Raw genomic sequence first — 23,534 nt, forward strand, 5'->3', positions numbered from 1 at the left:
ACTCCCCAGGGGTTGAGAGCGATGTGAAGGCACAGATAGACTTCCCTTTACACACTGGCTCTTTTAGAATGGTTTATATACAGAGGTGTTCAAACTTGAGAGTTTTAAGACTTGTGGACTTCAACTCCCAGAATTCCTCCTCCAGTCATGTTAGCTCAGGAATTCTGGGAGTTGAAGCCCACAAGTCTTAAACTTGCCAAGGTTGAAGACCCGTGGCTTACAGTTTAAGAATCTTTCTGGATTAGGCCAAAAGTCCAGCCAGTTCAAGTGGGCTAGATCAGTGTTTTTCAATCTTGATAGGTTTCGGATGTGTGGATTTCAACTCCCCAGCCAGCATGCTTGGATTTAAATCATTTGGAAAATGGAAATTGGGATTCTGGTTTCCTGTACAAGAGATATAACGGATTTTCAAATTTGGCAACTTTAAGACTTGGGGACTTCAACTCCCAGAATTCCCCAGTCATGCTGGCTGAGGAATTCTGGGAGTTGAAGTCCCCAAGTCTTTAAAAAAATTTGCCAACTTTGGAGACCCCCCCTCCCCCTAGATCTAGAAGATCCTGAGATGGCCACAATCCTTTACTAGAGCAAATCAAGAAAGGCCAGACTATTGCAATTTTGCATTTTGCAAATCTGGCGCCTGGAAAATCTGCTCTTTCCACTGATTTTTCAAGCCACCAAGAACTTTCTGGCTGGGTACACCAAGAGGAAGGCCTGGCCTACAACTCCCATCATCCATAACCAATCTGGCTGCGGATCAAGCGCCCATTGGAAAGTCCGCAGTTCCAGTTACTTTGAGCCTATGCATTGGATTTCAACTCCCTCCCCCGTAAATAAAAAAATAATGGTACAGCCCAACAGGACCTTCCCCCCTCTCCTGGACTCTACCACCCGAGCGGCCCTCCCTTGCTGTGGTGGACGTCGCCGGCCTCCTCACGTGACGCTGGTGAGTCAGCACGGCCTAGGGTCACGTGAGGGAGAATCCAGCGGAGGGCGTGCGTCGGCGACCCAGAGGGCGCGGCTTAGGTGACGCTGCCGATGGGAGGGCGGGAATTACAGCCGCCGCCGCCGCCCATTGGCTGTGCGTGCCGACGTGGGGGCGTCAGCCGACGTCTCTTCTCTTCCCCCCCCGCCCCCAATCCTGAAGGGAGAAAGACCGCGGTGAGGGGAAGCGGTTGCGCTCGTCCGTCCGGCCTCTAGTTTCCCCTCCCCCCCTCAGCTTCGGCTTCTTCGCGAGGCGCGGGCCCGTTCTCCGCCGACCATGGCGATGGACACCAGCGGCAAGGAGAAGGAGGCGCTGCAGCTGCTCGCCGAGGCGGACAAGAAGATCCGCGGCTCCCACGGCTTCTTCTCGGGGCTCTTCGGGTAAGGCCCAGCGCCGCCGCCGCCGCCGCCGGAACCTGAGGGGGAGGGGGGGGGGGGGCCTGTCAGGCGGGAAGAACCGACGACGCAGGAGAGGAGGGGACGGAGGGCTGGCTGGTGGCGGAAGCGGGCCTGGGCCTGCGAGGCGTCCAGCCGAACTGTCAGGCGGGCCCCGGTTCTCTGGAAGTCGGGCCTTGTTGCTTTGCGGCGCTTCGGCAGGTTCGCGGTGGGGATTTTGTGTGACCGAGCTGAGGGCAGAAAACGGTTTTGGGGCGGACTCTGGTACGGGCGGTCCTCGACTTACGACCACAAGGGAGCCCCCCCCCCAAATTTAGGTGTGGCCAGGCAGGAAGGGGGTTTGTTAACAAGAGGAAGAAGAAGAAAACAACCTTTATTATCATTGTACATATATACAACGAAATTGATTTTCCTCCTGCTGGTGCTAATCTATAACAAACAACACAACATAATATAGAAAATGGTCCTCATACAATTAGGGAGAAACCAGTCATGTGTTTTCGGGTATGCATGGAGTGATTGTAGTTGTTCTTACTAGCCTTAACGAGTTGAGGGAGTTTTGCCACCGTTTTGCGACCGCCCTTGCCACCGTTGTTAAGTGAACCACCGCAGCAGGAGGAGGACTGTGAAGGAGTGGGCTTCGCTAGCTATTTGATTTGGCATAGTTCTTCTTATTCTTATACTGATCTAGAAAAGATGCTGAAAGATAATAAAGTACCCAATCAACAACTGTCTGAAAATATGTGGGCAAGACTGCCAGGAACTCAAAGAAGTTGTAAAGTATGAGTCTCAGTAGTAATATGGGTCTAGTGGATTTTTTTTTACTGTCAAGACAGTAGAAATATTATTGTTAAAAAAATTGAGCAGGCAGCCGGGCTCAGCACTGTAGAACAGCTAGTCTATTCTGATTTAATGCGCTATTTATTTGAAACCCAGTATAAAAAAAATGAGATTTTAGTGGTTGGCAAAACGGGATTGAAGGAGGTCATAAAGAGGATGCATTTCCTATGCTAATTTAATCTTAAGGAATGACAGGTATGAATGATGTTATTAGAGGACAACAGTGTAGTTTGTCATTCATTGTTCTGCCTTCATGAATTTTCATTTGGCTAAAATTCAAATTCTGCTGAGCCTGTTCTACAGGCAGTTATGATTGTGATTGGGACCAAATCTTCTGGTGCTAAATGATATGGTTGTAAAGTGTAACCTCATGTGACCACTCCAGTTAGTGACGTCAGTCCCGGTTGCCATCATAACTACAGGACTGTGTGGCTCGTTAAGTGGGAAGAGATGGGAGCTCCAGGCAAGGAATGTGGAGGGTGCTCTTGGCACTGGGAAGCACAGGGGGCTGGCAAGAGCTTCAGGCATATGCCATGAACCTGCAGAGGTGGTGGGTGGGCTCTAGGGAGTGTGAGCTGGTTGGCGAGAGCTGTTGACAGGTGGGGGTGCTGCAGACAGGCACTAGTGAGCTGGGAGTAGGGCTCCCCTTGAGAAAAAATGGGGGTAGCAATTCATGGGATTAACTTGCAGCTTCCCCTGCTGGCTTTCCCATTGACTTCTTGTGGGAAGCCATCGAGGAATGTCACAGATGGCAATCCTGTGATTATGAATGGCTGCAACCGCCATAAGTGTGAGGCCATTGCCCAGCGCTTGTGTCGTCATGATCGTGTAACTATGAGGACACCACAGTAATTGGAACTTGGAGGACCGCTTGCAACTACCGCTCGTTCAGTGCTGTCATAACTTGCAATGGTTGCTGAATGAGTAGTTGTAAGTCAAGGACTACCTGTAGTGTTAGGTGCTTGCAGATCACAATAAGCTAGACACACACACAAGATTTGCATTGATCCAGCTTATCTTCGTGGAAGGACATTCTTCTAAGTATTGAAGGGATTGCTTACAAGCAAGTGAGGCACATTACATTGTATTTGTTAAATTTATCTGCCTCCCATCTCCCCAATAGGGCGACTTTGGGCAGCATAATAGAACACAAAAAATAGCCCTCACTTACAAAACCAAGCAAATGAAAGCCCCATTGCATATCAGAAAGAGCTGGCGAATGAAACGCACACAATACTACAATGAGCCTTCACACAGTGAGTGGTTTAATGCAGAAGTCAAATTTAGAATAGAGATATCTTAACCAAGTCACTGAGGTTAATAGTTGCCCTATGTCAAAAGTAGGTCAGTTAAGTGGGGCAAAATATTTCCCAACCAATTGCTTAAGGTTTATTTCTTCATGCACCTGAGTAATGGCTCTAGTTCAGACGAAATTGTTTTGTTTCCCCTGAAAGCATGATGTAAGTAGGTAGAAGAACAATTTTTTTTTTTTAAAGATTGTATGTCTGTTTCCTCCCACAGGCAGCGCAACCAACTGTTGCCAAGTGGGAGATGGGCAAAGAGACAAAGGAGGGTATATGACAAAGGTTGATTCCTTCTATTATATATAATGTCAGTCTGGGACTTGAGAGGTGGCACACATTTCTGCAGCAGGACATGGGCATTTATTTCCCCCCCCCCCCCAGGCTGTGAATAAAAGCCTGGTGTAGCAATAATTGTAGATTAGTTTCCATCTTCTTGCCAGCATTGATGGTGTGTGTTACCTGGAAGAAGGTAGAGAAACTGTGATAGATTATAAAGATTCCAGATTCTTCCTCTGCAAGCAATAATGATCTCACCTAGCTTTTTTTGTGCTAGGTTTGCTGGGAATAATTATGTGCGCAGAGGCAATTAAGGTCACATACTGGTAGTAACTGGGTGGGATTTGTACTTAAATTCACAAATCTCTACTCCCAGAAAAATTATGGAAATACTATGAAAGGAGGCCATTGAAATTATCTACATACCTCATAGCAAAATGCAATTCCCGGGATAAGAACTCTGACTGCTAAATTGGCCAAGGTTTGTGGTCCAGCCAAACTTACTCTAGATTCCTTCTGTCCATTACAAAACTAATAAGATCCTAAGAGACAATTTCCACAGCATATGTAGCAAATGCCAACTATGTAAATTGGAATGTGTTGCTTTTAAAGGACTTAAAAATGCATGCTTGATTAAATGCTTTGGACCCGTGAGGGCAGCTAATGCATTGTATGGATTAAAATATTTGTCTGTTATACTCATTTATTTTGTTTATATGTCACTGACTGGCTAGTATAAGGCAGTACATAAATCCCTTCCATGTTAAAAATGACCTTGGCTTCAGAAAAGATAAGAAAATAGCATGTTTTCTTTGTTGCGAGAAGGTCCTCTTAACTATTTGGCAGGCGGTGTTTTGGATTACTTTAAGAAATTATCCTTAGTTACAAGGATAAAATGTTGTGCAGAATTGTAGTCTGAGAAAACATTTTGGCTTATATGTTGGATATACAATGATCCACTTTTTAAGCTCTATTTAATTATCCAAAATTTTCTGAGGTTTTTTGTATTTGAAATGCTTCTTTGCATCCAGCCCTGTGAATTGTTCCCAGGTCCGCATACTTCATGTATCTTGGGTAACAGCTAAAATGTTTTCTGGAATTTATCACTCATGTCTCTGACCTAAGCCATGACTGACAACTCAACTTTCCTTAGAGGCTGGAAGCTTTCCAACCACTATGGCTTGGAAATCTCCCAAATTGGATTCTGTACATTTTTCAGAACTGACTGAAGAAATTTAACATCTCAAAATACATGCATTGAGATATTATTTCTATGTTCCTTGGCCCCTTTAGTTTGGCCTCTTCCCTTCTGTTCTCATGTTTCAAGAGAACATTAACTAAAAATACTTTCTTTTCCTGGATTTTATTTGGTTGAAACTCTGCCATTTGGCAAAGTCTGACTGCCATCTGGAAGTAATTCTCAAAGAAAATGAACCGTAGGTTTCTAGTGACAGAGCAGGGAAATTGCTTTCTGGAAGGGAATATGTTTGAATGAAAGGATAGAATTAAGCTTTCTAACAAACTCATATTAGAGCAGAGCTGGCATAGCCAGGTGCAACTTTTTGTGGCAGATATGTGTGTGGTTTCTGGAAAATATGAATCAACTATTTTTCCTGAGCGCCAATCTTGAGGTCTAGTTTAATATATTTAACTGTAGTGGGCACAGTTAAAGCATTAGCGCTTTTAAGTTGTATGTTTTAAAAGTAGCTGATGCTGTTTGAACTGAAACACTAAAATCTAATAAAGTACGTTGTGTGACTTGATTGTGCTATAAGTCTAAAGCTCCATTTTTTAGTATTTATGTTGGAGTCTGTTTAATACAATTCAGTAGCACACAGTTTATTTTTAAGAGGGGGAAAAAGGAAGACTTGATGTTTCCAAAGATGTGTGCTTTAGTATTTTCTAAGCATTGTGAAAGTGAAATGCAGATCTAATTTAATCAGTTTAAGGTCTTATAAAGGGATATATTTTAGACGTTTTGTTCATACATTATATTACTATCTGGATTGAAATAAAGCTATATTTGCCTTCTCTTTGATTCATGTTCCTTGTTGTGAAATACACAGCCTGTATTTGAGCCCCCTATGGCCATGCCATTATTTAATTGCATGCCGAGTTTTTGTTGGAATGATGTGACTAATAGTAGCTTCTTATTCAAAAAGGTATAAACATGTAGATGTTTATCTACACACTTAAGTATATTCTTTCTTTTGTTTGCCAACATGTTGAGTGCTACAACTGATGGACATTCAGTATGGAGAAAGAGTGGGGTTTTTTTAGATACTTCTTGTGAAGCGTCAGGGAAATCAGAAGATCTCTAGGCAGTTCAAACAGGCATAGATATTTATTGCAAGTTTGAGCTCTCTATAAGAATCTGAGCTGCTGACGGTCAAAGCCAATTGGCAGTAGATGAGAGTCAATGGAATTCAAGGTGGGCTGGACTTAGATCTCTTGTGGGCACGAAGGGGCTCTAGACTGATGACACGTTTGACCCCTCCCTCTGGCTCAGCCTAGTCATGTCCTAAACTTTTGCAACTAAATGATTCTACCTGCTCTCTGCTAATGCACTGTATTCTTTTCCTCCCTAGAGGTGGCTCCTCCAGGATTGAAGAAGCCTGCGATATCTATGCCAGAGCAGCTAATATGTTCAAAATGGCCAAGAACTGGAGTGGTATGTAGCCTGCTTGATCCTGTGTCCCACACTGTGGCATACTTTACAACCTTACAGAACCGGGAAGGGCAGGGCAAATGCTGCTCTGGCTAGTTTCATGGAACAATGACTAATATTCACGCTAACCTCATTGGCTGTAGAATTGCCACTGCCTAAAGCTGTGGCAGTTTTAAGTAAGAGCTGTACAACCTAAGATTTGATAGCAATGATAACGAAGTAATTTAAGATTATATATTCCAAGGATCTTCCTTCCTGCTACCCTTTTGTTTCTAGCAGAGGAGAATAAACTACAGACTCTCCAGAATTTAGCCCTGGTTTTCAACTTTTAAGTTGTTTATTAAAACGTCCCTAGCCTTTCATTCTCCCCCCCTCCCCCCCCGACTCTCTTCTTCCTCTCGCAGCTGCTGGGAACGCATTCTGTCAGGCGGCTCAGCTCCACCTCCAGCTTCAGAACAAGCATGACGCAGCCATGAGCTTTGTGGACGCCGGCAATGCTTTCAAAAAGGCTGATCCTCAAGGTAAGTAAAACAGGGGTAAGGCCCTCCTGCAGCCTTAGCAGAATAAGAGAGGATTACCCCTCGGGGCATGAGGATGATCCGTTCATGTCTCCCATCATGTCCACTCAACCTACGCAAACCGGTTTAATCTACAGCAGGGGTGTCAAACTCAATTTCTTTGGGGGCCACATCAGGATTGTGTTTGACCTTGGCGGGGGTGGCCGGGGAGGGCGTGGCCAGTTCGACATCTCTCATGTCGGGGGCGCCTGTGATGGCCCGAGTACTCTGTTTCTGAGCTCCGTTTTCAGCTAAGATGGATTCCTGCAACCCTCTGCCAGTGAAAAGCGAGCTCGGGAGGACCACGCACGACCCTCCTGAGCTCCGTTTCCGCTGGCAGAGGCACCGCAGGCCAGTCCTTTCCAGGGCAGCCCTGCGGGCTAGATCTAAGCACCCCTGGGGGCCGAATAGAGCCATCAAGGCCTTGAATTTGACTTCCCTGATCTACAGTATGTAAGTTTCCAGCATGCAGTATATCCAACAATGCTTTAAGCTTCAACACATATATATTTCCTTTCACCCACCCACCCCCACCCCCCAAATAAGTCAACATAGCTGTGGACTTATTGATAGTTATTCCCCTTTTGGTCATTTCGAGCATGACTAGGAGGGGGAAGGCAAGAACTGAACTAAACAACGGCTTCAGGGGCCAAGTCACGCATGACCCTGCCATCCAGATGTGCAGTACCTTCTGTTGTTAGGTCATCTCCGTGGCCTATGGATATAGCTTCAAGGCCCTGGCTTCTCTTGAGAGACAGTGAATCATGGTTTCCTGGTTCAGCTCAAATAAGAAAATATGAGGAGTTGGATTCTGGTTAAATACATCATAGGGGATGAAACTATTTTGAGTATCCAGGATCCTTGGTATTCTCTGAGCCTTGTTTTTTGTTGCAGACATTTCATGACCCAACTAGGGAACATCATCAGTAGTAGCATAATCACATAGCACTGATGATGTTCCCTAGTTGGGTCATGAAATGTTTGCAAGAAAACCAGCAAGTTCAGAGAGCACCAAGAACCCCACAGTTGTCGCCGTCGTCCTCCTCCTCCTCCTCTCTACCAACTGATAATATTACCTGGTAGGGTCATGAAACATCTGCAAGAAATCCACCAAGTTCACCGAGCACCAAGGACCTCACAGTTCAGCCCTAAACTGCAAATATTCTCTACTTTTGAGTATCTGCTTTGTTAATCCGATGTCATTAGTGGACTACACTTTGCCTCTTAATCCTTAACCGACTTGATCTGCCTTTAAATGGGCCATCAAGCTGCTTGTTGCTAGAATGCCAAAGAGCAAATACTCGCCAGCTCACCTCCTGACAGGGTACACAGAGATACCTTCCTTTAGGTGCAGTGTTGCAGTTTAGCAACCCTCCCCATTGTTGCAAAATGCCTAATTCTAATCCATGCACGCACTTCATTTTAATGTCCTACCATTTAAGTTTAGGAAGGCTTGGGTGATCTTGGGTTGCCCAGAAGTTGGCTTTCTGTATAGCTTAGAGTAAATCTGAGCTTTGCGTTATGAATCTCCATCTTCCTCCCCTCCAGAGCCTTTGTGATTAGGAGAAGGTTACAAGGAAGATTTTACCTTTTTTGCGGGCGGGGGGGGCAGGGGGTCTCTCTCGAATGCAACACCTGGCAAGATCTACAAACTGACCCACAATTTGTCTAGGCACAACTTCTTGCTTTTGAGTCTGTTTCTGGGAAGAGATGTCCTTTTTTTTTGCACCTTGTTGCTAGCACTTGTCAATGAGAAAACGGTGGGCAATTGAATCAAGAGATCTGTTTTCAGTAGCTCTCGTGGCTCAAACAATAGATTGGAAAGATGAAAATGTTACTTGAGGAGAAAAACACATTTAATCCTCACCAGGGATTTGTTTAATCTTTTTTGGAGGCTTGGAAGCTGATTATCGGCCATGAGAGGGAGATGAAATAAGAGACGATCCAAGCTGTTGTACCAAGTTTCTCCAAGGATTTTAATATGATGCTTGACGCCTTTCGGTTTTTTTTTGTTTTTTGTTTTAAAGTAAGCAAGGCTTTTCCTGGGATCGGAGTCTGGTAAAGGAAACAATTCTGATGCTTTGGAGCCAAACAGTGTCAGTTACAAATCTGTACCCCCTGTGTGTGTCTGTGTGTGTGTCCTTGTCCACACGGAACAGGCGTTCCAAAGAAAAACAAATTAGGATGCGGTTGTGTTGTCTTGGAGATTGGACAGAGCTTGGATCTTGAAGGGGAAATCTGGTTCTGGGAAGCCCTTAGCGGTCAGTTCATTCTCTTGTTAAAACAGTGTATTGGAGTTAGGGACAGGCTAGGATGCTCTGAGGACTCCTTTGAGGCATTGACAAGATTCCCTCTCTTGAGCAGGAAAAGGTGGGACGTGGAAACTTTCTCCTGCTTATAATTTGATAAAAAAATACTTGGAATAATGCCAGTTTATATAACAGGAAATATAGGTCTTTTGAGGTGTCGCCCAGGAGCAAGGGTCAGCAACCTGCGGCTCTAGAGCCGCATGTGGCTCTTTCATTCCTCTGCTGCAGCTCCCTGTTGCCGGTCAGCTCCACAATTGATAGGGCTTTTGGTTAGGACAGGTAGAGGAAAAAGGACACCGTGCTAGGAGGAAACTATGGTGAGGGAACCAGACCTCCGGTTGGCTCCAGAATTGAATGGGGGGTGGGTTCTGGTTAGGACCTTTGTGGCTCTTTAAGTGGTTAAGGTTGCCGATTTCTGCCCAAGAGGAACAGTGGTTGTCTACTCGAAGTTTTTTTCCCCTCCCTGTGTTGCTGCTTGCTTTGATATTTTGGCATTAGGTGCAACTCTTTATTTTTCCAGGCTGATTTTCCTCTACCAGTTACAAGGTGCTCCATTGCGATGGAAATTAAATGTATGTGTAATTCCCATGTCGCTTGACTCCCAGCTACACAGCTAACCCTGAAAATAAATAACGATAAGCTTGAGTTAGCCAAGGTACTTGTCTCGTATTTGGAGCAAGCATCCCTTCAAAACAGAAGGACTAGGGAAGGGTTATTGTCAGCTTTGGAAGCCATATTGAGACCAGATGCTCCCACACTGCCACATTCTTGAGCCTGGGAAAATGGCAGGGGGGAATTTCTTGGAGCGTATGTGGTTAGGCATAATAACATTCTTTTTCTAAGTCAAGGTCATGTTATCTCTGCACCTGGGTGAGAGGACGTCTCAAGCTGGAACAGATGGTGATTGGGGCATGTGATGTGATGATGGGTGCAGGGGGTGGATTTGTAATTTTTACTTATTGCAAGGAAGCCCGGAACTTTCAGATTTGGGATTTCCCAGATGTGCCAGTTCCAAATAAAAACAGAACTTTTGAGAAGATGCCTGTCTCGAGAGTTATTGGTTGGAGTGGAGGTTTTCTGGAATGCTGACAGTTATTTTTAAAAGCTGGAGTTGAGGTCGCCCAATTCTCCGGAATATCAGTACAGTTAGTCCTTGACGTACGACCACAATTGAGCCCAAAATTTATGTTGTTCAATGAGAATTGAAGTGATTTTTTGCCCCATTTTACGACCTTTCCTGCCTCGGTTGTTAAGTGAGTCGCCGCCCCTTAACTCTGTAACACGCTTGTTAAGCGAACCTGGCTTCCCCGCTGGCTTGGCTTGTCTGAAGGTCATGTGGCCCAGGGAAACAGCAACAGTCATAAATAGGAGTCAGTTGCCAAGCGTCCAAATTTTGATCCCATGATTGTGGGCACGCTGCAAAAATTGCGACTGTAAAAAACAGCCATGGGTCATCCTCCCCCCCCCAAGTAAATTTGAGCGGTCACTAAACGAACTTGTAAATCGAGGACGTCCTTTACAGGTTAAACGTTGCAGTTCTTCACGCAGCCATGTGATGGCAGAATTGGAACCCCTTCCAGTGGTTGCTTGTCCTTGGCAGTTCGGTCTGTCCCTAACCCCAGCCTGGTGCCCAACTTCACGCCCTATTCTCACTCCAGGAAGCATGGCATACCACGCGGGAAAGTCTCTTCCATTCTCGAGATATTCTGTCCCGGTTCCAAGAAGAACTCAGCAGTTTTTCCTTAAGTGCTTATTGATCTCCTCCAAGAAAAGAAAATACGCTATAAATATTCCTGCCTTCTGTTCCTTTCAGGGAGGTTAGCCTGAGCTGCATTGATGAATGGCTTCGTTTCTTCGTGTTACTGTATTTAAAATGGCTTACTTTGTTTTTCTGTTTTTTTTTTTAATAGAGGCCATTAATTGTCTCCTCAGAGCTATTGAGATCTACACAGACATGGTAAGTGGCTCATATAATTCAGAAGCACCCTTCTTAATTAAAAACAGAATATTTTATGCTTGGGAAAAAAATACTCACTTCGCAAGCCCACATAGAGGATGGCTTTTCACGAGTTCCGTGCTGGGTTTTTTAAACACATGGTTCCCAAGCAAGGAACCACAAATGGTATGTGTGTGGGGTGTGTGTGTATGGCTGACACACCAATGGCATAGTACTGTCATAATGCTGACAAAGGTTTGTGCATTGGAATTGCCCATAGATGAAATAAACACCCCCATTAGAGGTAGATGGCTCTTCTTGCTACTTGCTGCAGAATTTGCAGGAAACTACAGGTAGTCCTTGAGTTATGACCACAGTCGGGATCAGAAATTCTGTGGCTAAGCAAGGTGGTCATTAAATAAGCCGTGCCTAATTTTATGACCTTTACAGAATCTGGAGGTTCAGGATAATTTCCTGATTTCAATATAGCTGAGGAGGTTCCCCCATGGATTAGCACTGCCTCGGGTGGGGCACAGACATCCAATTATTCCCAAAAGTTGGTTTCTGATTCATTCTATTTCCCTGGCTTTTCTTTTTCAGGGCCGTTTCACCATTGCAGCCAAGCACCATATAACCATAGCTGAGATCTACGAGACTGAGCTGGTGGACATTGAAAAGGTACGATTGAACAGGTGGGTCATGTAGACCCTGTCTCAACAAGCTTGCTTACAATGGTTGTGTCCGACTCTTCGTGACCCCAAGGACCTTAGCATTCCAGGCCCCACTGTCTTTCCCTCTCTCCCTGAGTCTACGATGATGTGCTATTTATTTATCCATTCAATTTATATGCTGCCCCTTTCACTGTAACAGCGACTCTGGCGGCTTTGCCCTGAGATTGTGAGAACTTTGGAAAAGTTCATTTTCAATTCTCCTCTTGTTAACACCCAAATTTCAAAGGATCCCGGGGTAGTAGCTCTTTTGAATTCTACTGTATAGTGCAGTGTTGATGTGGTGTTGGGGTTTTTCGGTTCAATGTGTAGAGTGTGAAGGATGTGTGTGTTTATTTTCATGGTCATGATGAGCACTGAAGATGGTATTTGATTTCGTTGTACGAGGTGCAATGACAATAAAGTGAAGTATAGTAAACTTAACTAAACTACATTTAGTTGGCGGGTGGGCAGGGAAGGGGGACTGGTGGGGCTCCAGGAATTAGGTTTAGTGCTTTTTTTAAAACCAGTTTGCAGTCAGAGTTGCAGTTGGAGCTAAAAGTTCATTTGAAAGTTTTGAGCAACTTTTGACTAGAAAGACGAGAGAGTCGTGTCTCCCATTGCAAATGACCTAGTTACAATTAACTGCCAAAATGGAGAAAGGCTAGGGCCATTAAATAGAATGCAGTATTTCACTAGCCAAGGGTGATTAGACACACAAGAATTTTGTCTCTGGTGCACGAGCTCTTGGTGTACATACAAACAACAAGGTAATATAATCATGAGGTACCAATAGGAGATGGTAGTAGAAAAGATGAGAAGGATAATAGTAACACAGCCCTACTGCCTGGATAAATACTTTTAGGCATAAGACAGTACTGTGAGAATGAGGTGTTCGGCAGAGTGATGGCATGAGGGAAAAAACTGTGTGTGTGTGTAGTAGTTTTGGCATGCAAGGTCCTATTGTGTAAGGAATACTGGCTATGAACTCCTTGGAAGAGTTTGCTAAGGAAAAAGTTTGCTCCGTTTTCTTTCCATTTCCCTTTTTTCTTCCTTTCCAGGCAATTGCTCATTACGAACAAGCTGCAGATTACTATAAAGGTGAAGAATCAAACAGGTAATTCAGGCGTTCCTGTTTCCATTTCTGCTCTGGGCTGCTTTAGGATGGTTCCATTCCTGTTTGTCAGAAAATAGACTGGCTTAAAAGGATCGAAGCTGGATGGACAGCTTATGTGCTTTGGAAATGGCCAGAGGACTTTTGTGTTCCACTGATGGCAGGCTAACATAATATTTTGAGTTGATCTTGTGATTCAATTCCCTGAAGCAAAGTTAAAGTAATATTTCCTCATAGCTCTGCTTTGGGGGATATGAAAGCAATGAGAATGTGGTTCTGGCTTGGCTGGTCTTTCACGTTTTCACAAGCATGTGCTGTACTTCTCTGACTTAAAGCTCACACTATGAATCCAGCCTTATTTTGACTGCTTATTAGACCATATATTTTTTTGCTTTCTCCATGTGAATGGCTGCTGCAGGTTTGAAATACAGTTTTCTATAAACTTAGACCAAAATGACTTGGTCTGTTTGGGGGCAGTGGTGGAGATATGGTGCAGTCGTTTGAAATCTGCCCCAGATGTATACATTTCCATCAAAGGTTTTTCATAGAGTGGTGCAGTGGTTAGAATGCAGCATTGCAAGCTAATTCTGCCCACTGCCAGCAGTTCGATCCTGACGGGCTCAAGGTTGACTCAGCCTTCTATCCTTCCGAGCTCGGTAAAATGAGGACCCAGATTGTTGGGGGCAAGAGGCTGACTTTGTAAACCGCTTAGGGCTGTAAAAGTGCTGTGAAGCAGTCTATAAGTCTTAAGTGCTGTTCCTGTTCCTATTGCTATAGGACAGGGGTCCCAAAACTTGGCAACTTTAAGACTTGTGGACTTCAACTCCCAGAATTCTCCAGCCAGCATAGCTTGAAGTTTGAAGACCTTTGCTATAGGAGCTGTGGACAAAATTATCACAGCTTGACTGGTGCCTCAGCCATACGTTATCTCTGGAATCAGAACGAGCAGCTTCATCACTCCCAGAAATTTCTACACCGCTCCTCTCACCTAAGTGACTCTGGGCATTTTACAACAAATTAATGAAAACCATATAAACACACAAATAAAAAAGCATAGCTTAGGAACAGAGTTAAACAAGTTAAAAGTTACAAGTCAAAACGAATCAGGTTACAAGTTCAAAAGCTAGGAGGCTAACAAGGCAGTGGGGGTGTCTTCAGGCCACCAGCCATCCAAGGTGGCATCATACTTTTCATAATTATTTACACCCAGGGTCCACCTCCTTATGTGTAATCTAGCCTGAATGGATTATTCTGAATTTAGTTACCATGGAGGAAGAATTATTGCTTAGTCAGCCGCTTCAAGACCTAAGAAATCAGAAATGCCTCTTAAGTCACCCTCCGCCCTCAGGCTAGTACTCAAGTTTGAAAAGATCTTGGCTCCTGCTTAGAGCAGAGATCCTGGTTGCTAGGAGCACTTTCTGGAAATCTTCATTATAGACACGTTATCTCGATGCTTGCCCTTGGGAGGTGCAGTTCTACTCTTAGTCTCTCTAGACCAGCAAGAGAAGCCTTGGTTAAAATGCAACTGTCTCCCATGCAAGCTACTTTTTAAAGTCATGTTTGCATTTTGTCTTGGGTTCCACTAATGTTGCCCAGGTGGGCATGATGGAGGTTGTGTTGGCAGGTGGGGAAGAGGAATTGCTGGTCTTCCCTTGTCCAATTGCCTCCAATCCTTTTTCTTTTCTTTTCTTTTCTTCCTGCAGCTCTGCCAACAAATGTTTGCTGAAAGTGGCTACCTATGCAGCTCAGCTGGAGCAGTACCAGAAAGCTATTGAAATCTATGAGCAGGTCTCGTTGCTTCTGTTCTTTTTCCCCTCCTTCCACTGAACCCTCGTAAAACTGCACCTCTTTAACATACTGAACCACAATAGAGGTGTGAAACCAAGAATCTATCAGAGCTGAGATTTGCCAGTTTTAATGAAGGCAAGGGTCTCTGAATTTTGAGTTAAGAGAAACAGGGATGCCTCTTCTGTGGTTTCTACAAACACATTGTGATTAGTTCTGTTTTTGCTAAATGTCAGGAAATTCATAAGTTTCCTCATTTATAAGACTGCCCAGCTCAACGCTGATTGAAAAATATATACATCAAAGGACAAACCCAAGAAACAAACACAAGAATAAGCATAACATACACACTTCATAACCCAGACAGTCAATGCCAAATGGACACACACCAAACTTGCCTCAGAGCTTGTGGGAGAACATCGCTTAATAGACGGGACATGAAGCACATGTGCTGTGTCGGATTCTACGACAGAGATGATGAGAGACTGAAAGAATCTCTGATGCCATAAAGCCATAATGTAATGTGAGGGATGGCCAAGCCCTCAACATGTCAGGAGAACTTTAATTGACCTTTCTTACTGGACCCTTCCCCAGCCTCCTCTTCCATCCATTTTGCCTCCACAAGAGCTAGAAACTTACGTTCTTTGCGTAAAACTTCCATTAGGTTCAGAGGAAGCCATCGTACATGATTTTCTGGGGATGTTCCTGGTATCTTGTGGCATTGTGAGCCCCTTCACAGAGCAATTCTAATAACACGTCCCCTTTCCAGAATCTTCCCCTTCAAATTTGGAGCAGAGGAATGGGGATGATTCAAAGACTTCAGTGCATTTTTAAAAAACTGGAACGGGGAAAAAAAATCATGTCTTTAAAATGCTGTATTTTGCTCAAAAAGACTTGTTTGCTAGTTCTATTCCTGTCTGTTTTCCGCTCTCAGTTTTAGAGAATGTGGTTTTGCTAATCAAATCAGCGCAACACATTTATCACGTCATTGGTTTGTTTATGCAAGGATAAAACATTTGCAAGAAAACTGTTTAATTGATCAGCAGTCCAGTTTGTTCTAGCGGTTAGGTTAGAAAGCTGCAGATGGTGAGTTCAAGTCCTACCCTAATCATGAAAGCCAGCTAGGTGAGTTCGGGTCAGTCCTTCCCTCTCAACCCAACCCACCTCACCTCACAGGGTGGTTGTTGTGGGGAAAATAGGAGGAGGGCAGTGTGTTGAATAGATTCACCACCTTGAATTATTTGTAAAAAATAATAAAAGTGGGATACAAATAAATAAAAACACTAATGACACATATTAATATAATTACAATATCCCTGCCGTCTTCCCAGTTCTCTGCTCTGCATTTGCCATATTTGGACTCCTCAATATGTAAGATTTACTGGCTTCTCTTAAGAAAACCAAACCAGGTGTCTTCATATATCTCTTTTGTGGCAGGTACTGAATCCTACCTATGAGGATCTAAGTACCACATCATTTTCTTTCATTTTTTTTTTAAATCCTTCAAAACAAATCCCCCTTCCTGATTTCCTTCTTTTCTACCATCTCCAGGTTGGAACCAGTGCCATGGATAGTCCCTTGCTGAAATACAGCGCGAAGGAATACTTCTTCAAAGCGGCCCTCTGTCATTTCTGCATTGACATGCTCAATGCCAAGGTTTGGACAATGTCCTTTTGTTTCTAGAACTGCTGTAAAACGTTGCGGTATTCTTTACTGATGAGGTAGCTGACCATATCCAAGTATGAGTTGCAGCCACAGTTGAGATACAGCAAAATGAGATAAGATAGGATACAGTGAAATGCCTTGAAATAGACTACAGTGAGGAAAAATAGACTAAAAGGGACTAGATAAAATGGAGTAAAGATAAAAGAGCAAGATAAAACAGCATAAGGTAAAACGGAATGCAGATATATATATAATTGTGGGAGAAGGAATGGCTTTGAACCTTATCTAGTGTAGCCCCTCAGTTCAGCCAGCCTGAGAAGACTCCTATGTATAAACTTGAGCAATTAAACAGCTAACTGAACTCACCACATTGTGCCTGACAGATGGTGGGGGAACAGAAGCAGAAAGTTTATTTTCTGAGTCAAGGCTTGAGACCTTGTAGTTAAAAGTAACGCGATTATTACCTGTGCAGTATTTTAATGCAGGAAGAGAGAGGTATTGCAGTCAAAAAGGCTTACCTGCTGTTTGACCTTTTGTAAAACCTGAAGTCCTTTACCATTATTATGCCTTTGGATTCACCCAGCTCCTAACTGGGATTCCGTTCTTTTCCTTCATCTTCAATCAGCTGGCTATACAGAAGTACGAAGAAATGTTCCCGGCTTTCTCAGATTCCAGAGAATGCAAACTGGTTAAAGTGAGTAGTCCTTAGACTTAGACTAACTTTATTGTCACTTTGAATGTACGCTAATTGATGTATATTAAAATGAAATTTTATTGCATACAGCACTCAAAGGATTTCCACCTCTAATATAGACTACATAAACATAACAAGATAAATAAATACAAAATTATGCATATACCCACATATATTATTCTTCAGGTCAGTCTCACTGATTTTATGCACCTGGTGGGAGGCAGACATTTTCAGTCTCAAAAGTACAGAAAGTAAAATTAGATTAGATTAGTCAGCAAGGGGGGAGGAGGAGCTAGGTGTTAAGCCGTACAATAATGGCATTGTTTTTAGGCACTATGGGTTAGATTTCCAGAAAAGGCTGGAGATGTTTGGCTGGTTAAACTGACGAGATGCTTTTTCGGCCAACGACGGTTCAGTGGTTAAAGACACCTGAGCTTGTCAGCTGCAGAGCCAACAGCCCAGGTTTGAGACCTGAGCTCCACGCAAGGGGGCGAGTCCTGTTACTTGCTCAGGCTTCTGCCCACCTAGCATTTCGAAGCAGTAGATTAATAGGTACCACTTCGGTGGGAAGGTAACAGCATTCTGTGTACCTTGGCGTGTAGCGGAGGTTCTAAACTTGGCAACTTTAAGACTTGTGGACAAACTCCCAGCTGGCTGGAGAATTCTGGGAGTTTAAGTCCACAAGTCTTAAAAGTTGCCAAGTTTGGGGACCCCTGGCGTATAGTCATGCTGGCCACATGACCATGGAAATTGCCTTTGGGCAATGCTGGTTCCCTCGGCAAAGAAACGGAGATGAGCACCATGCCCCAGAGTCAGATGTGACTGACAGGGAAATACCGATGGAAATTCTCCGTCATCCACGTCATGGTTGTCTCAAAGGTGCTTTCCCCCTCCTCCCTCCCCCCCCAAGAGGCAAGTGGACTTTCTGTTTTTTCTTTGAAGACATTTCACTTCTCATCGAAGGAGCTTCTTCAGCTCTGACCGGATGGAGGGGAATGGAAGGATTTGCAGCTGAAGAAGCTTCTTGGATGAAAAGCAAAACAACTTCAAAGAAAACCAAGAAAATCCAGTTGCCTCTTGGGGGGGAAAAAAGAGACCTTTGGGACTGACAGGGAAACCTTTACCTTTGATCATTTATATCAGGTTGGTCTACCAAAGACCACACTACAATGTCCACAAGAGCAAGGACAGGCTGTTTGGCCAGTGTATGGCATCTGTACTCCAACCAATGAGTCTTCTAACTCCCTTGCATCAACGGCCGAACCTTGCCCTCTGTCAATACTGTTTTGTTTGGAAACTGACCTAACAATGCTTCTCCTGTCTTCTTTCCTAGAAATTGCTGGATGCTCATGAGGAACAGAATATTGACAGTTACACTGAATCAGTAAGTTTGGGTTATCCTCCTCCTTTCCGTTACTGTCCAGTTCAATTTTTTTTTCACCCAGCTTGGTGCCTTCTGGACATGTGGGATTTCAATGATGCGATCATGGAAGATCAAATACAACATATCTAGGACAGGGGTCGCCAACCTTTTGGATCTCTTAAACTCATAATTTTAAATCCCACGGACCAGAGACCCTGGAAATATCCCCCAAAATGTCTGCAGGAAAATCCCCCACCCCGTTTTCCTACTGATCAATCATTTTTTATTTGGGATCGCAGGATACCGTCTCCAGCTCCGTTCTCAAGAGCAGAGAGAGGCTTTTGGCTTCATGCAAGGAAAGCAGCAGAAACAGCAGAAGTCTTTCTTTTTCTCCCCCAAACTCTGCCAGAAATGAGTCTTTGTGAGACTTGTCGTGCCGGCGCAGCCTCTTGGAGCAGGAGCCCTTGCAGGGCCCCAAAGACTAATTTCTGGCGGAGTTTGGGGGAGAGAAAAAAAGACTTTTCCTGCTTTCCTTGCGTGCAGCCAAAAGCAGAAGAAGAAAGAAGCAGCCTGGTGGCCAGGCCAGGCGAGGCATGTGGGGCAAGTGGGGCAAGTTCTCCCCCTCCACCCTTTTCCCCCCTCCCCTCACTACCTCGTGTTGTTTGCAATGCAAGCGACGCCAGCCTTGTGTTCCCGCACAGCCTGGATTAATTGCTTTGGGGGGGGGGTGCACTGGGGGTGATATTTCTCTGCAGACCACCAAAATTTTCTCGCAGACCACCAGTGGTCCCCAGCCCACTGGTTGGCGACCACTGATCTAGGGGACATCAGCAGTGGGTCTACCATGATTCTGCCAGACTGGGAGGCTGCAAACTGCCTGGAATTCCGGAAGCTCATCTGGAAAGAGAATTTGACTAGGGAGGGTGGGAATACAGCAAGTCCTCAGCCTAACAACCTTTCATTCGGCAACCGTTCAAAGTTAACAGCACTGAAGAAAATAATAATTTGCAGCATCCTCATGGTCACATGGTCAGAATTCAGACGCTTGGCGACTGGTTCATATTTATGATGGTTTGCAAGTGTTCCAGGGTTATGGGATCCCCTTGTACGGCCTCCTGACAAAGCGAAATCAATGGGGAAGCCAGCTTCACTTAACAGTGGTGTCACCAATTTGAGAACTGCAGTGATTCACTTAAGAGCTGTGGCAAGAAAGGTTGCAAAACTCGCTTAACTGTCTCAGCAACAGAAATGTTGGACTCAATTGTGGTTGTAAGTCAGGGACTACTTGTATTTAAATTCTCTGTGAAGGCCATGTGTGGCTTTAGAATATTCCTGGCTACAGTTATGTTTTTCCCCCCCTCCCTCAGGTGAAGGAATACGACTCAATCTCTCGCCTGGACCAATGGCTGACCACCATGCTTCTGCGCATCAAGAAAACCATACAGGGTGAAGAGGAAGACCTGCGTTAAAAAAACAAACCAACCCCTCTTGCCCTCCATCCTCAGGCCCGTTATTTGCAGAACTCTGCCTGGATCACCTCTGGGGGAAAAAAAAAGAGGGTCTTGGCACGAAGGAATTAGACTCAAGTGGCAAATTCTTCATTTTCCCTTCCTTTCTCATCCCGCCTTTTTGCGCTGCAGTGAACAGGGCTGGGATACGTCACCTGTGGACTACTCCGGAGAGACTTGAAGTCCTCCAAGCCTCGCTTCCTGAGTCAGCATTTACATCCTCCTCCCCATGGTTTCGCTGATGGTTTAATATTTAAAGCATCTTTTTTTAAGTTTGGTTTTTGTTGATGGTGCCATTCTCTTTTCCTTCTCCCCAAAATCTTAATGGAAACTGATTCGGAGAACGGCTTCTTCTTCACCGCAGAAGGAACAGCTTTTGATATTTGTGGCTTCATCTCATTCCCCCCCCCTTTTGGCCGCAGCAGTTCCAGGCATTGCAAGGCTAGATTCCTTGAGTTTTGGTCAACCCTTCTCCTTCCAAAATTAATATTTTAAAGGTGGGCAGAATGGCGCTGATCTCTAAATGAAGGAGCCGGGCTTGCGAAGCATCTCTCACCTGCCTTGTTTCAAACAAGGCAGGAAAACCCAGAACCCCCCCCCCCCTCACAAATGCTGTCCTTGAGCTGTACGGAATAATCCTGCTTCATTCCATGTTTCTTTCTTGCAGCCTGAATGATCTTGAATTTATGTGTATGAACTCAGTTTATCCCTTCAGAGCAGGAGTGCCCAACCTTGGCAACTTTTATGACTTGTGGAGTTTTAATTCCCAGAATTCCCCAGCCAGCCAGAAGTCCACAGGTCTTAAAAGTTGCCAAGATTGGACACCCCGCCTTTAGAGATTGGTGCAGAAGTCTGGCGTTGTATATCCATGTCAAGAGCGATATAGGATATCCAGTCTCCTCTCCCTCCTTGGCAAGAGGCAAATCAATCTTGAACTATGCAGCAGGTAGCCAAAAAAACCCTCCTAATTTAAAACTTAGAAGCGCTGTGTGCAAAGCTGTCTTGAGCGCTCGTCTCGCATGGTTTCCTCTCCCTTCTGGCTTAGTTTGAAAAGAGCATTTCTCCAGCCAAGTGTTCTGTATACATTGTCATAAAAGCTGCCGTATTTTTTTTCCTCCCCATGTCTTTGCTTTTAAGAGAAAGTGCTTTATCATGTAATCTAGCATCTTCATGAAGGTTTCTCATATTTAATGTTTCCTTAACTCCGTTGTTGGAAGGCGGACTTAAATTCTGTCGCATGTTCCAAAATGTCTACCAGAAAACAACTAATAGTGAAATAACTTGCACACAACAAACAATAAAAAGAAAGAAAAAAAACACCCAACTTTGCATGTGGAAACATCCTTAGCGTGAGTGTGATGATAGCCCCCCTTTAACTTTAAAATTTCTGTTGCTTCTATAGAAGTCTTGCTTGTTTTCAGGCTCATCTCTCCTTGTCCTTCCCTGCACCCTTTCCTTCTGGATTCCAGTTCTGATTCCCTTTCCCATCAGTTCTTCTAAGTTGTGATCCAGTTCCTGAACACTGGCTGTGATTCTACCTGTCTAAAAATACACCCGCATGCTTGAATTTGGCTGCTTCTGTGTGTGTGTATTTGTGTATCCGTGTACAAATTTTTGTGACCGCAGTAGATTTTGGATGAAAAATCCTGCTTACAGGAGTGAGAGTTGTAGCTCCTCTGAAGTTGCATAACAAATAAGCATGCCCCTATATTAAAAAAATAATCAAGGTTACTTTAAATTACATAATTCTCTACGCAGGGCATTGAATTTTCACTTTCTTAATTGGAATCTTTCTTTTTTTCCCTGCTGGCAATGAAGTAGCTTTTGCTAAACCTGGGTGCTTTTTTGAGCAGCGTATCTACCCAGCCATTAAAACTACCTGGAAAATGGTGACAATTGTCAGAAATGAAAAGACATGCAGTCCACAGGAAAGCAGCTTGAACATGGCTGACTTTGAGGTTTCCACAAGGACTCCACCAAGAAGTAGTTGGTGTTCATTGAAGAGGGACATTTTTCTGTAGCAATTACATTTACATCACATTAATATTCTCCAGAGAAGGGCAGCACCTGCCAGTCTCGGGGAGTGGGAGGGGGCATATTAAAGCAAGGAGGTTAATATTCTTTGCCAAAACACAGGCCCATAACTATAATTATTACACATCATATGTTAAGCAATTCAATACTTAATATTGCAAATCCTCAAAGATGTTATCTAAATGACAGTAAAGTTTGTCTTACTCGTCCGTGCTAAAATAAGTTATCCCTAATTCACAAGAATTGGACTGACGCCCCGATTCCACGACTTTCTGGAACGGTCCACGTTTGACTTGACTCCAGAGCTTGCTTTATTTCAAACGTTATATAGCTCTGAAGTCATAAACCATTCGTAACATCTCATATTTGCTGCTGCTTGTGCTTAACACCTCTTGTCACAGAACTAATGGCCAGGTGATGTGGAAGTAGTAAAACCAGCCAGATTAGAAGAGACAGTAAGATGTGTTCACAGAAGCATAACCTGGATTACCTGCCTCCCGGCGTGATTTAGACCAGTAGAATTTTTGTAAATTGTTCTTGCCTTGTTAAAAGTACAAACTAGAAATAAAAGCATGAAAGCTGGCGTTTGTGACTCCCAACTAGATCTTGTATTACCTTGAAAGCGAATACCTTGATTCTGTACCACGTCCTTTGGTTAGAAACACAGCCACCGAAACGTCCTGAAGAGGGCTGAAACACAAATGGTTGGGGATGGTTAGGATTTAAAGTAAAGGTGACAGGTAAAATAGAAAAAAATGAACAGATGGTCTAATCCAGGTGTAGTTCTCAACTTACAAGTTGTAAGTTGTGACCATTTCAAGGTCACAGCGGCAACTGAAAAAAGGGACTTACGACCGTTTTTCACACTTATGACCGTTGCAGCATCCCCCTGGTCACGTGATCAAAATTCAGACACACAACTGACTCATTTATGACAGTTGCAGTGTCACACAATCACTTTTTTGCAACCTTCTGACAAGCAAAGTCAATGGGGAAGTCAGATTCGCTTAACAGCGGTGTTACTAATTTAACAACTGCAAGGATTCCCTTAACTCTGGCAAGAAAGATCGCAGTGGGGCCAAACCCGCGTAACAAATATTTCACTTAACAACAGAAATTTTGCTCTCAATTGTAGTCCTAAGTTGAGGAGTACCTGTAATTGGGAGAAAGCACAGGTCAAGTTATTAACAGGAGAAGAGATCAGGGATCTTAAAATTTTTATTAAAGGCATAATGACTAATGTGGAATGTAAATAAATTTTAATGGGCTACAAATTCATTGTGTTTGTCGAGATATTTTGAAACGGCAAAACACCTTTCCAAGTATGTTGAGTCCAAAAATCTCACGATGCTGCTGCTGTCCTTTAGAAAAATCCAGTTTTTCTAAAATGTTGCTTT

General features: G+C 44.0%; 1 protein-coding gene and 1 long non-coding RNA gene across 2 annotated transcripts; one reads left to right on the top strand and one right to left on the bottom strand.

Moving 5' to 3' along the window:
• The first annotated feature begins 1,137 nt into the window (after positions 1-1,137).
• On the top strand, positions 1,138-22,736 carry NAPA (NSF attachment protein alpha). The gene is made up of 11 exons (XM_026689367.2): positions 1,138-1,362; positions 6,386-6,468; positions 6,870-6,986; positions 11,242-11,288; positions 11,868-11,945; positions 13,036-13,091; positions 14,792-14,876; positions 16,425-16,529; positions 17,164-17,232; positions 18,566-18,616; positions 19,963-22,736. Exons 1-11 carry the CDS (start codon positions 1,259-1,261, stop codon positions 20,062-20,064), a joined length of 897 nt encoding a protein of 298 aa, XP_026545152.1. The 5' UTR covers positions 1,138-1,258; the 3' UTR covers positions 20,065-22,736.
• LOC148129977 (uncharacterized) lies at positions 3,460-15,711 on the bottom strand. The gene is made up of 2 exons (XR_015750550.1): positions 15,513-15,711; positions 3,460-3,980 (listed from the first exon to the last, which is right to left on the bottom strand). It is a non-coding gene; the product is annotated as an uncharacterized LOC148129977 (long non-coding RNA).
• Positions 22,737-23,534: the final 798 nt, after the last annotated feature.

The sequence above is a fragment of the Notechis scutatus genome, chromosome 8 (assembly GCF_049901735.1).
Source record: "Notechis scutatus isolate UNSWTSFEM ecotype Mainland chromosome 8, rNotScu1.2, whole genome shotgun sequence".
NCBI lineage: Eukaryota > Metazoa > Chordata > Lepidosauria > Squamata > Elapidae > Notechis > Notechis scutatus.

Bases quoted from the DNA above. Each gene is read 5' to 3' on its own strand.
- NAPA (XM_026689367.2), top strand. From the start codon at position 1,259: ATGGCGATGGACACCAGCGGCAAGGAGAAGGAGGCGCTGCAGCTGCTC. The intron at 11,289-11,867 runs GTAAGTGGCTCA...TTTCTTTTTCAG, and splicing joins TTGAGATCTACACAGACATG to GGCCGTTTCACCATTGCAGC. The intron at 14,877-16,424 runs GTCTCGTTGCTT...TACCATCTCCAG, and splicing joins CTATTGAAATCTATGAGCAG to GTTGGAACCAGTGCCATGGA.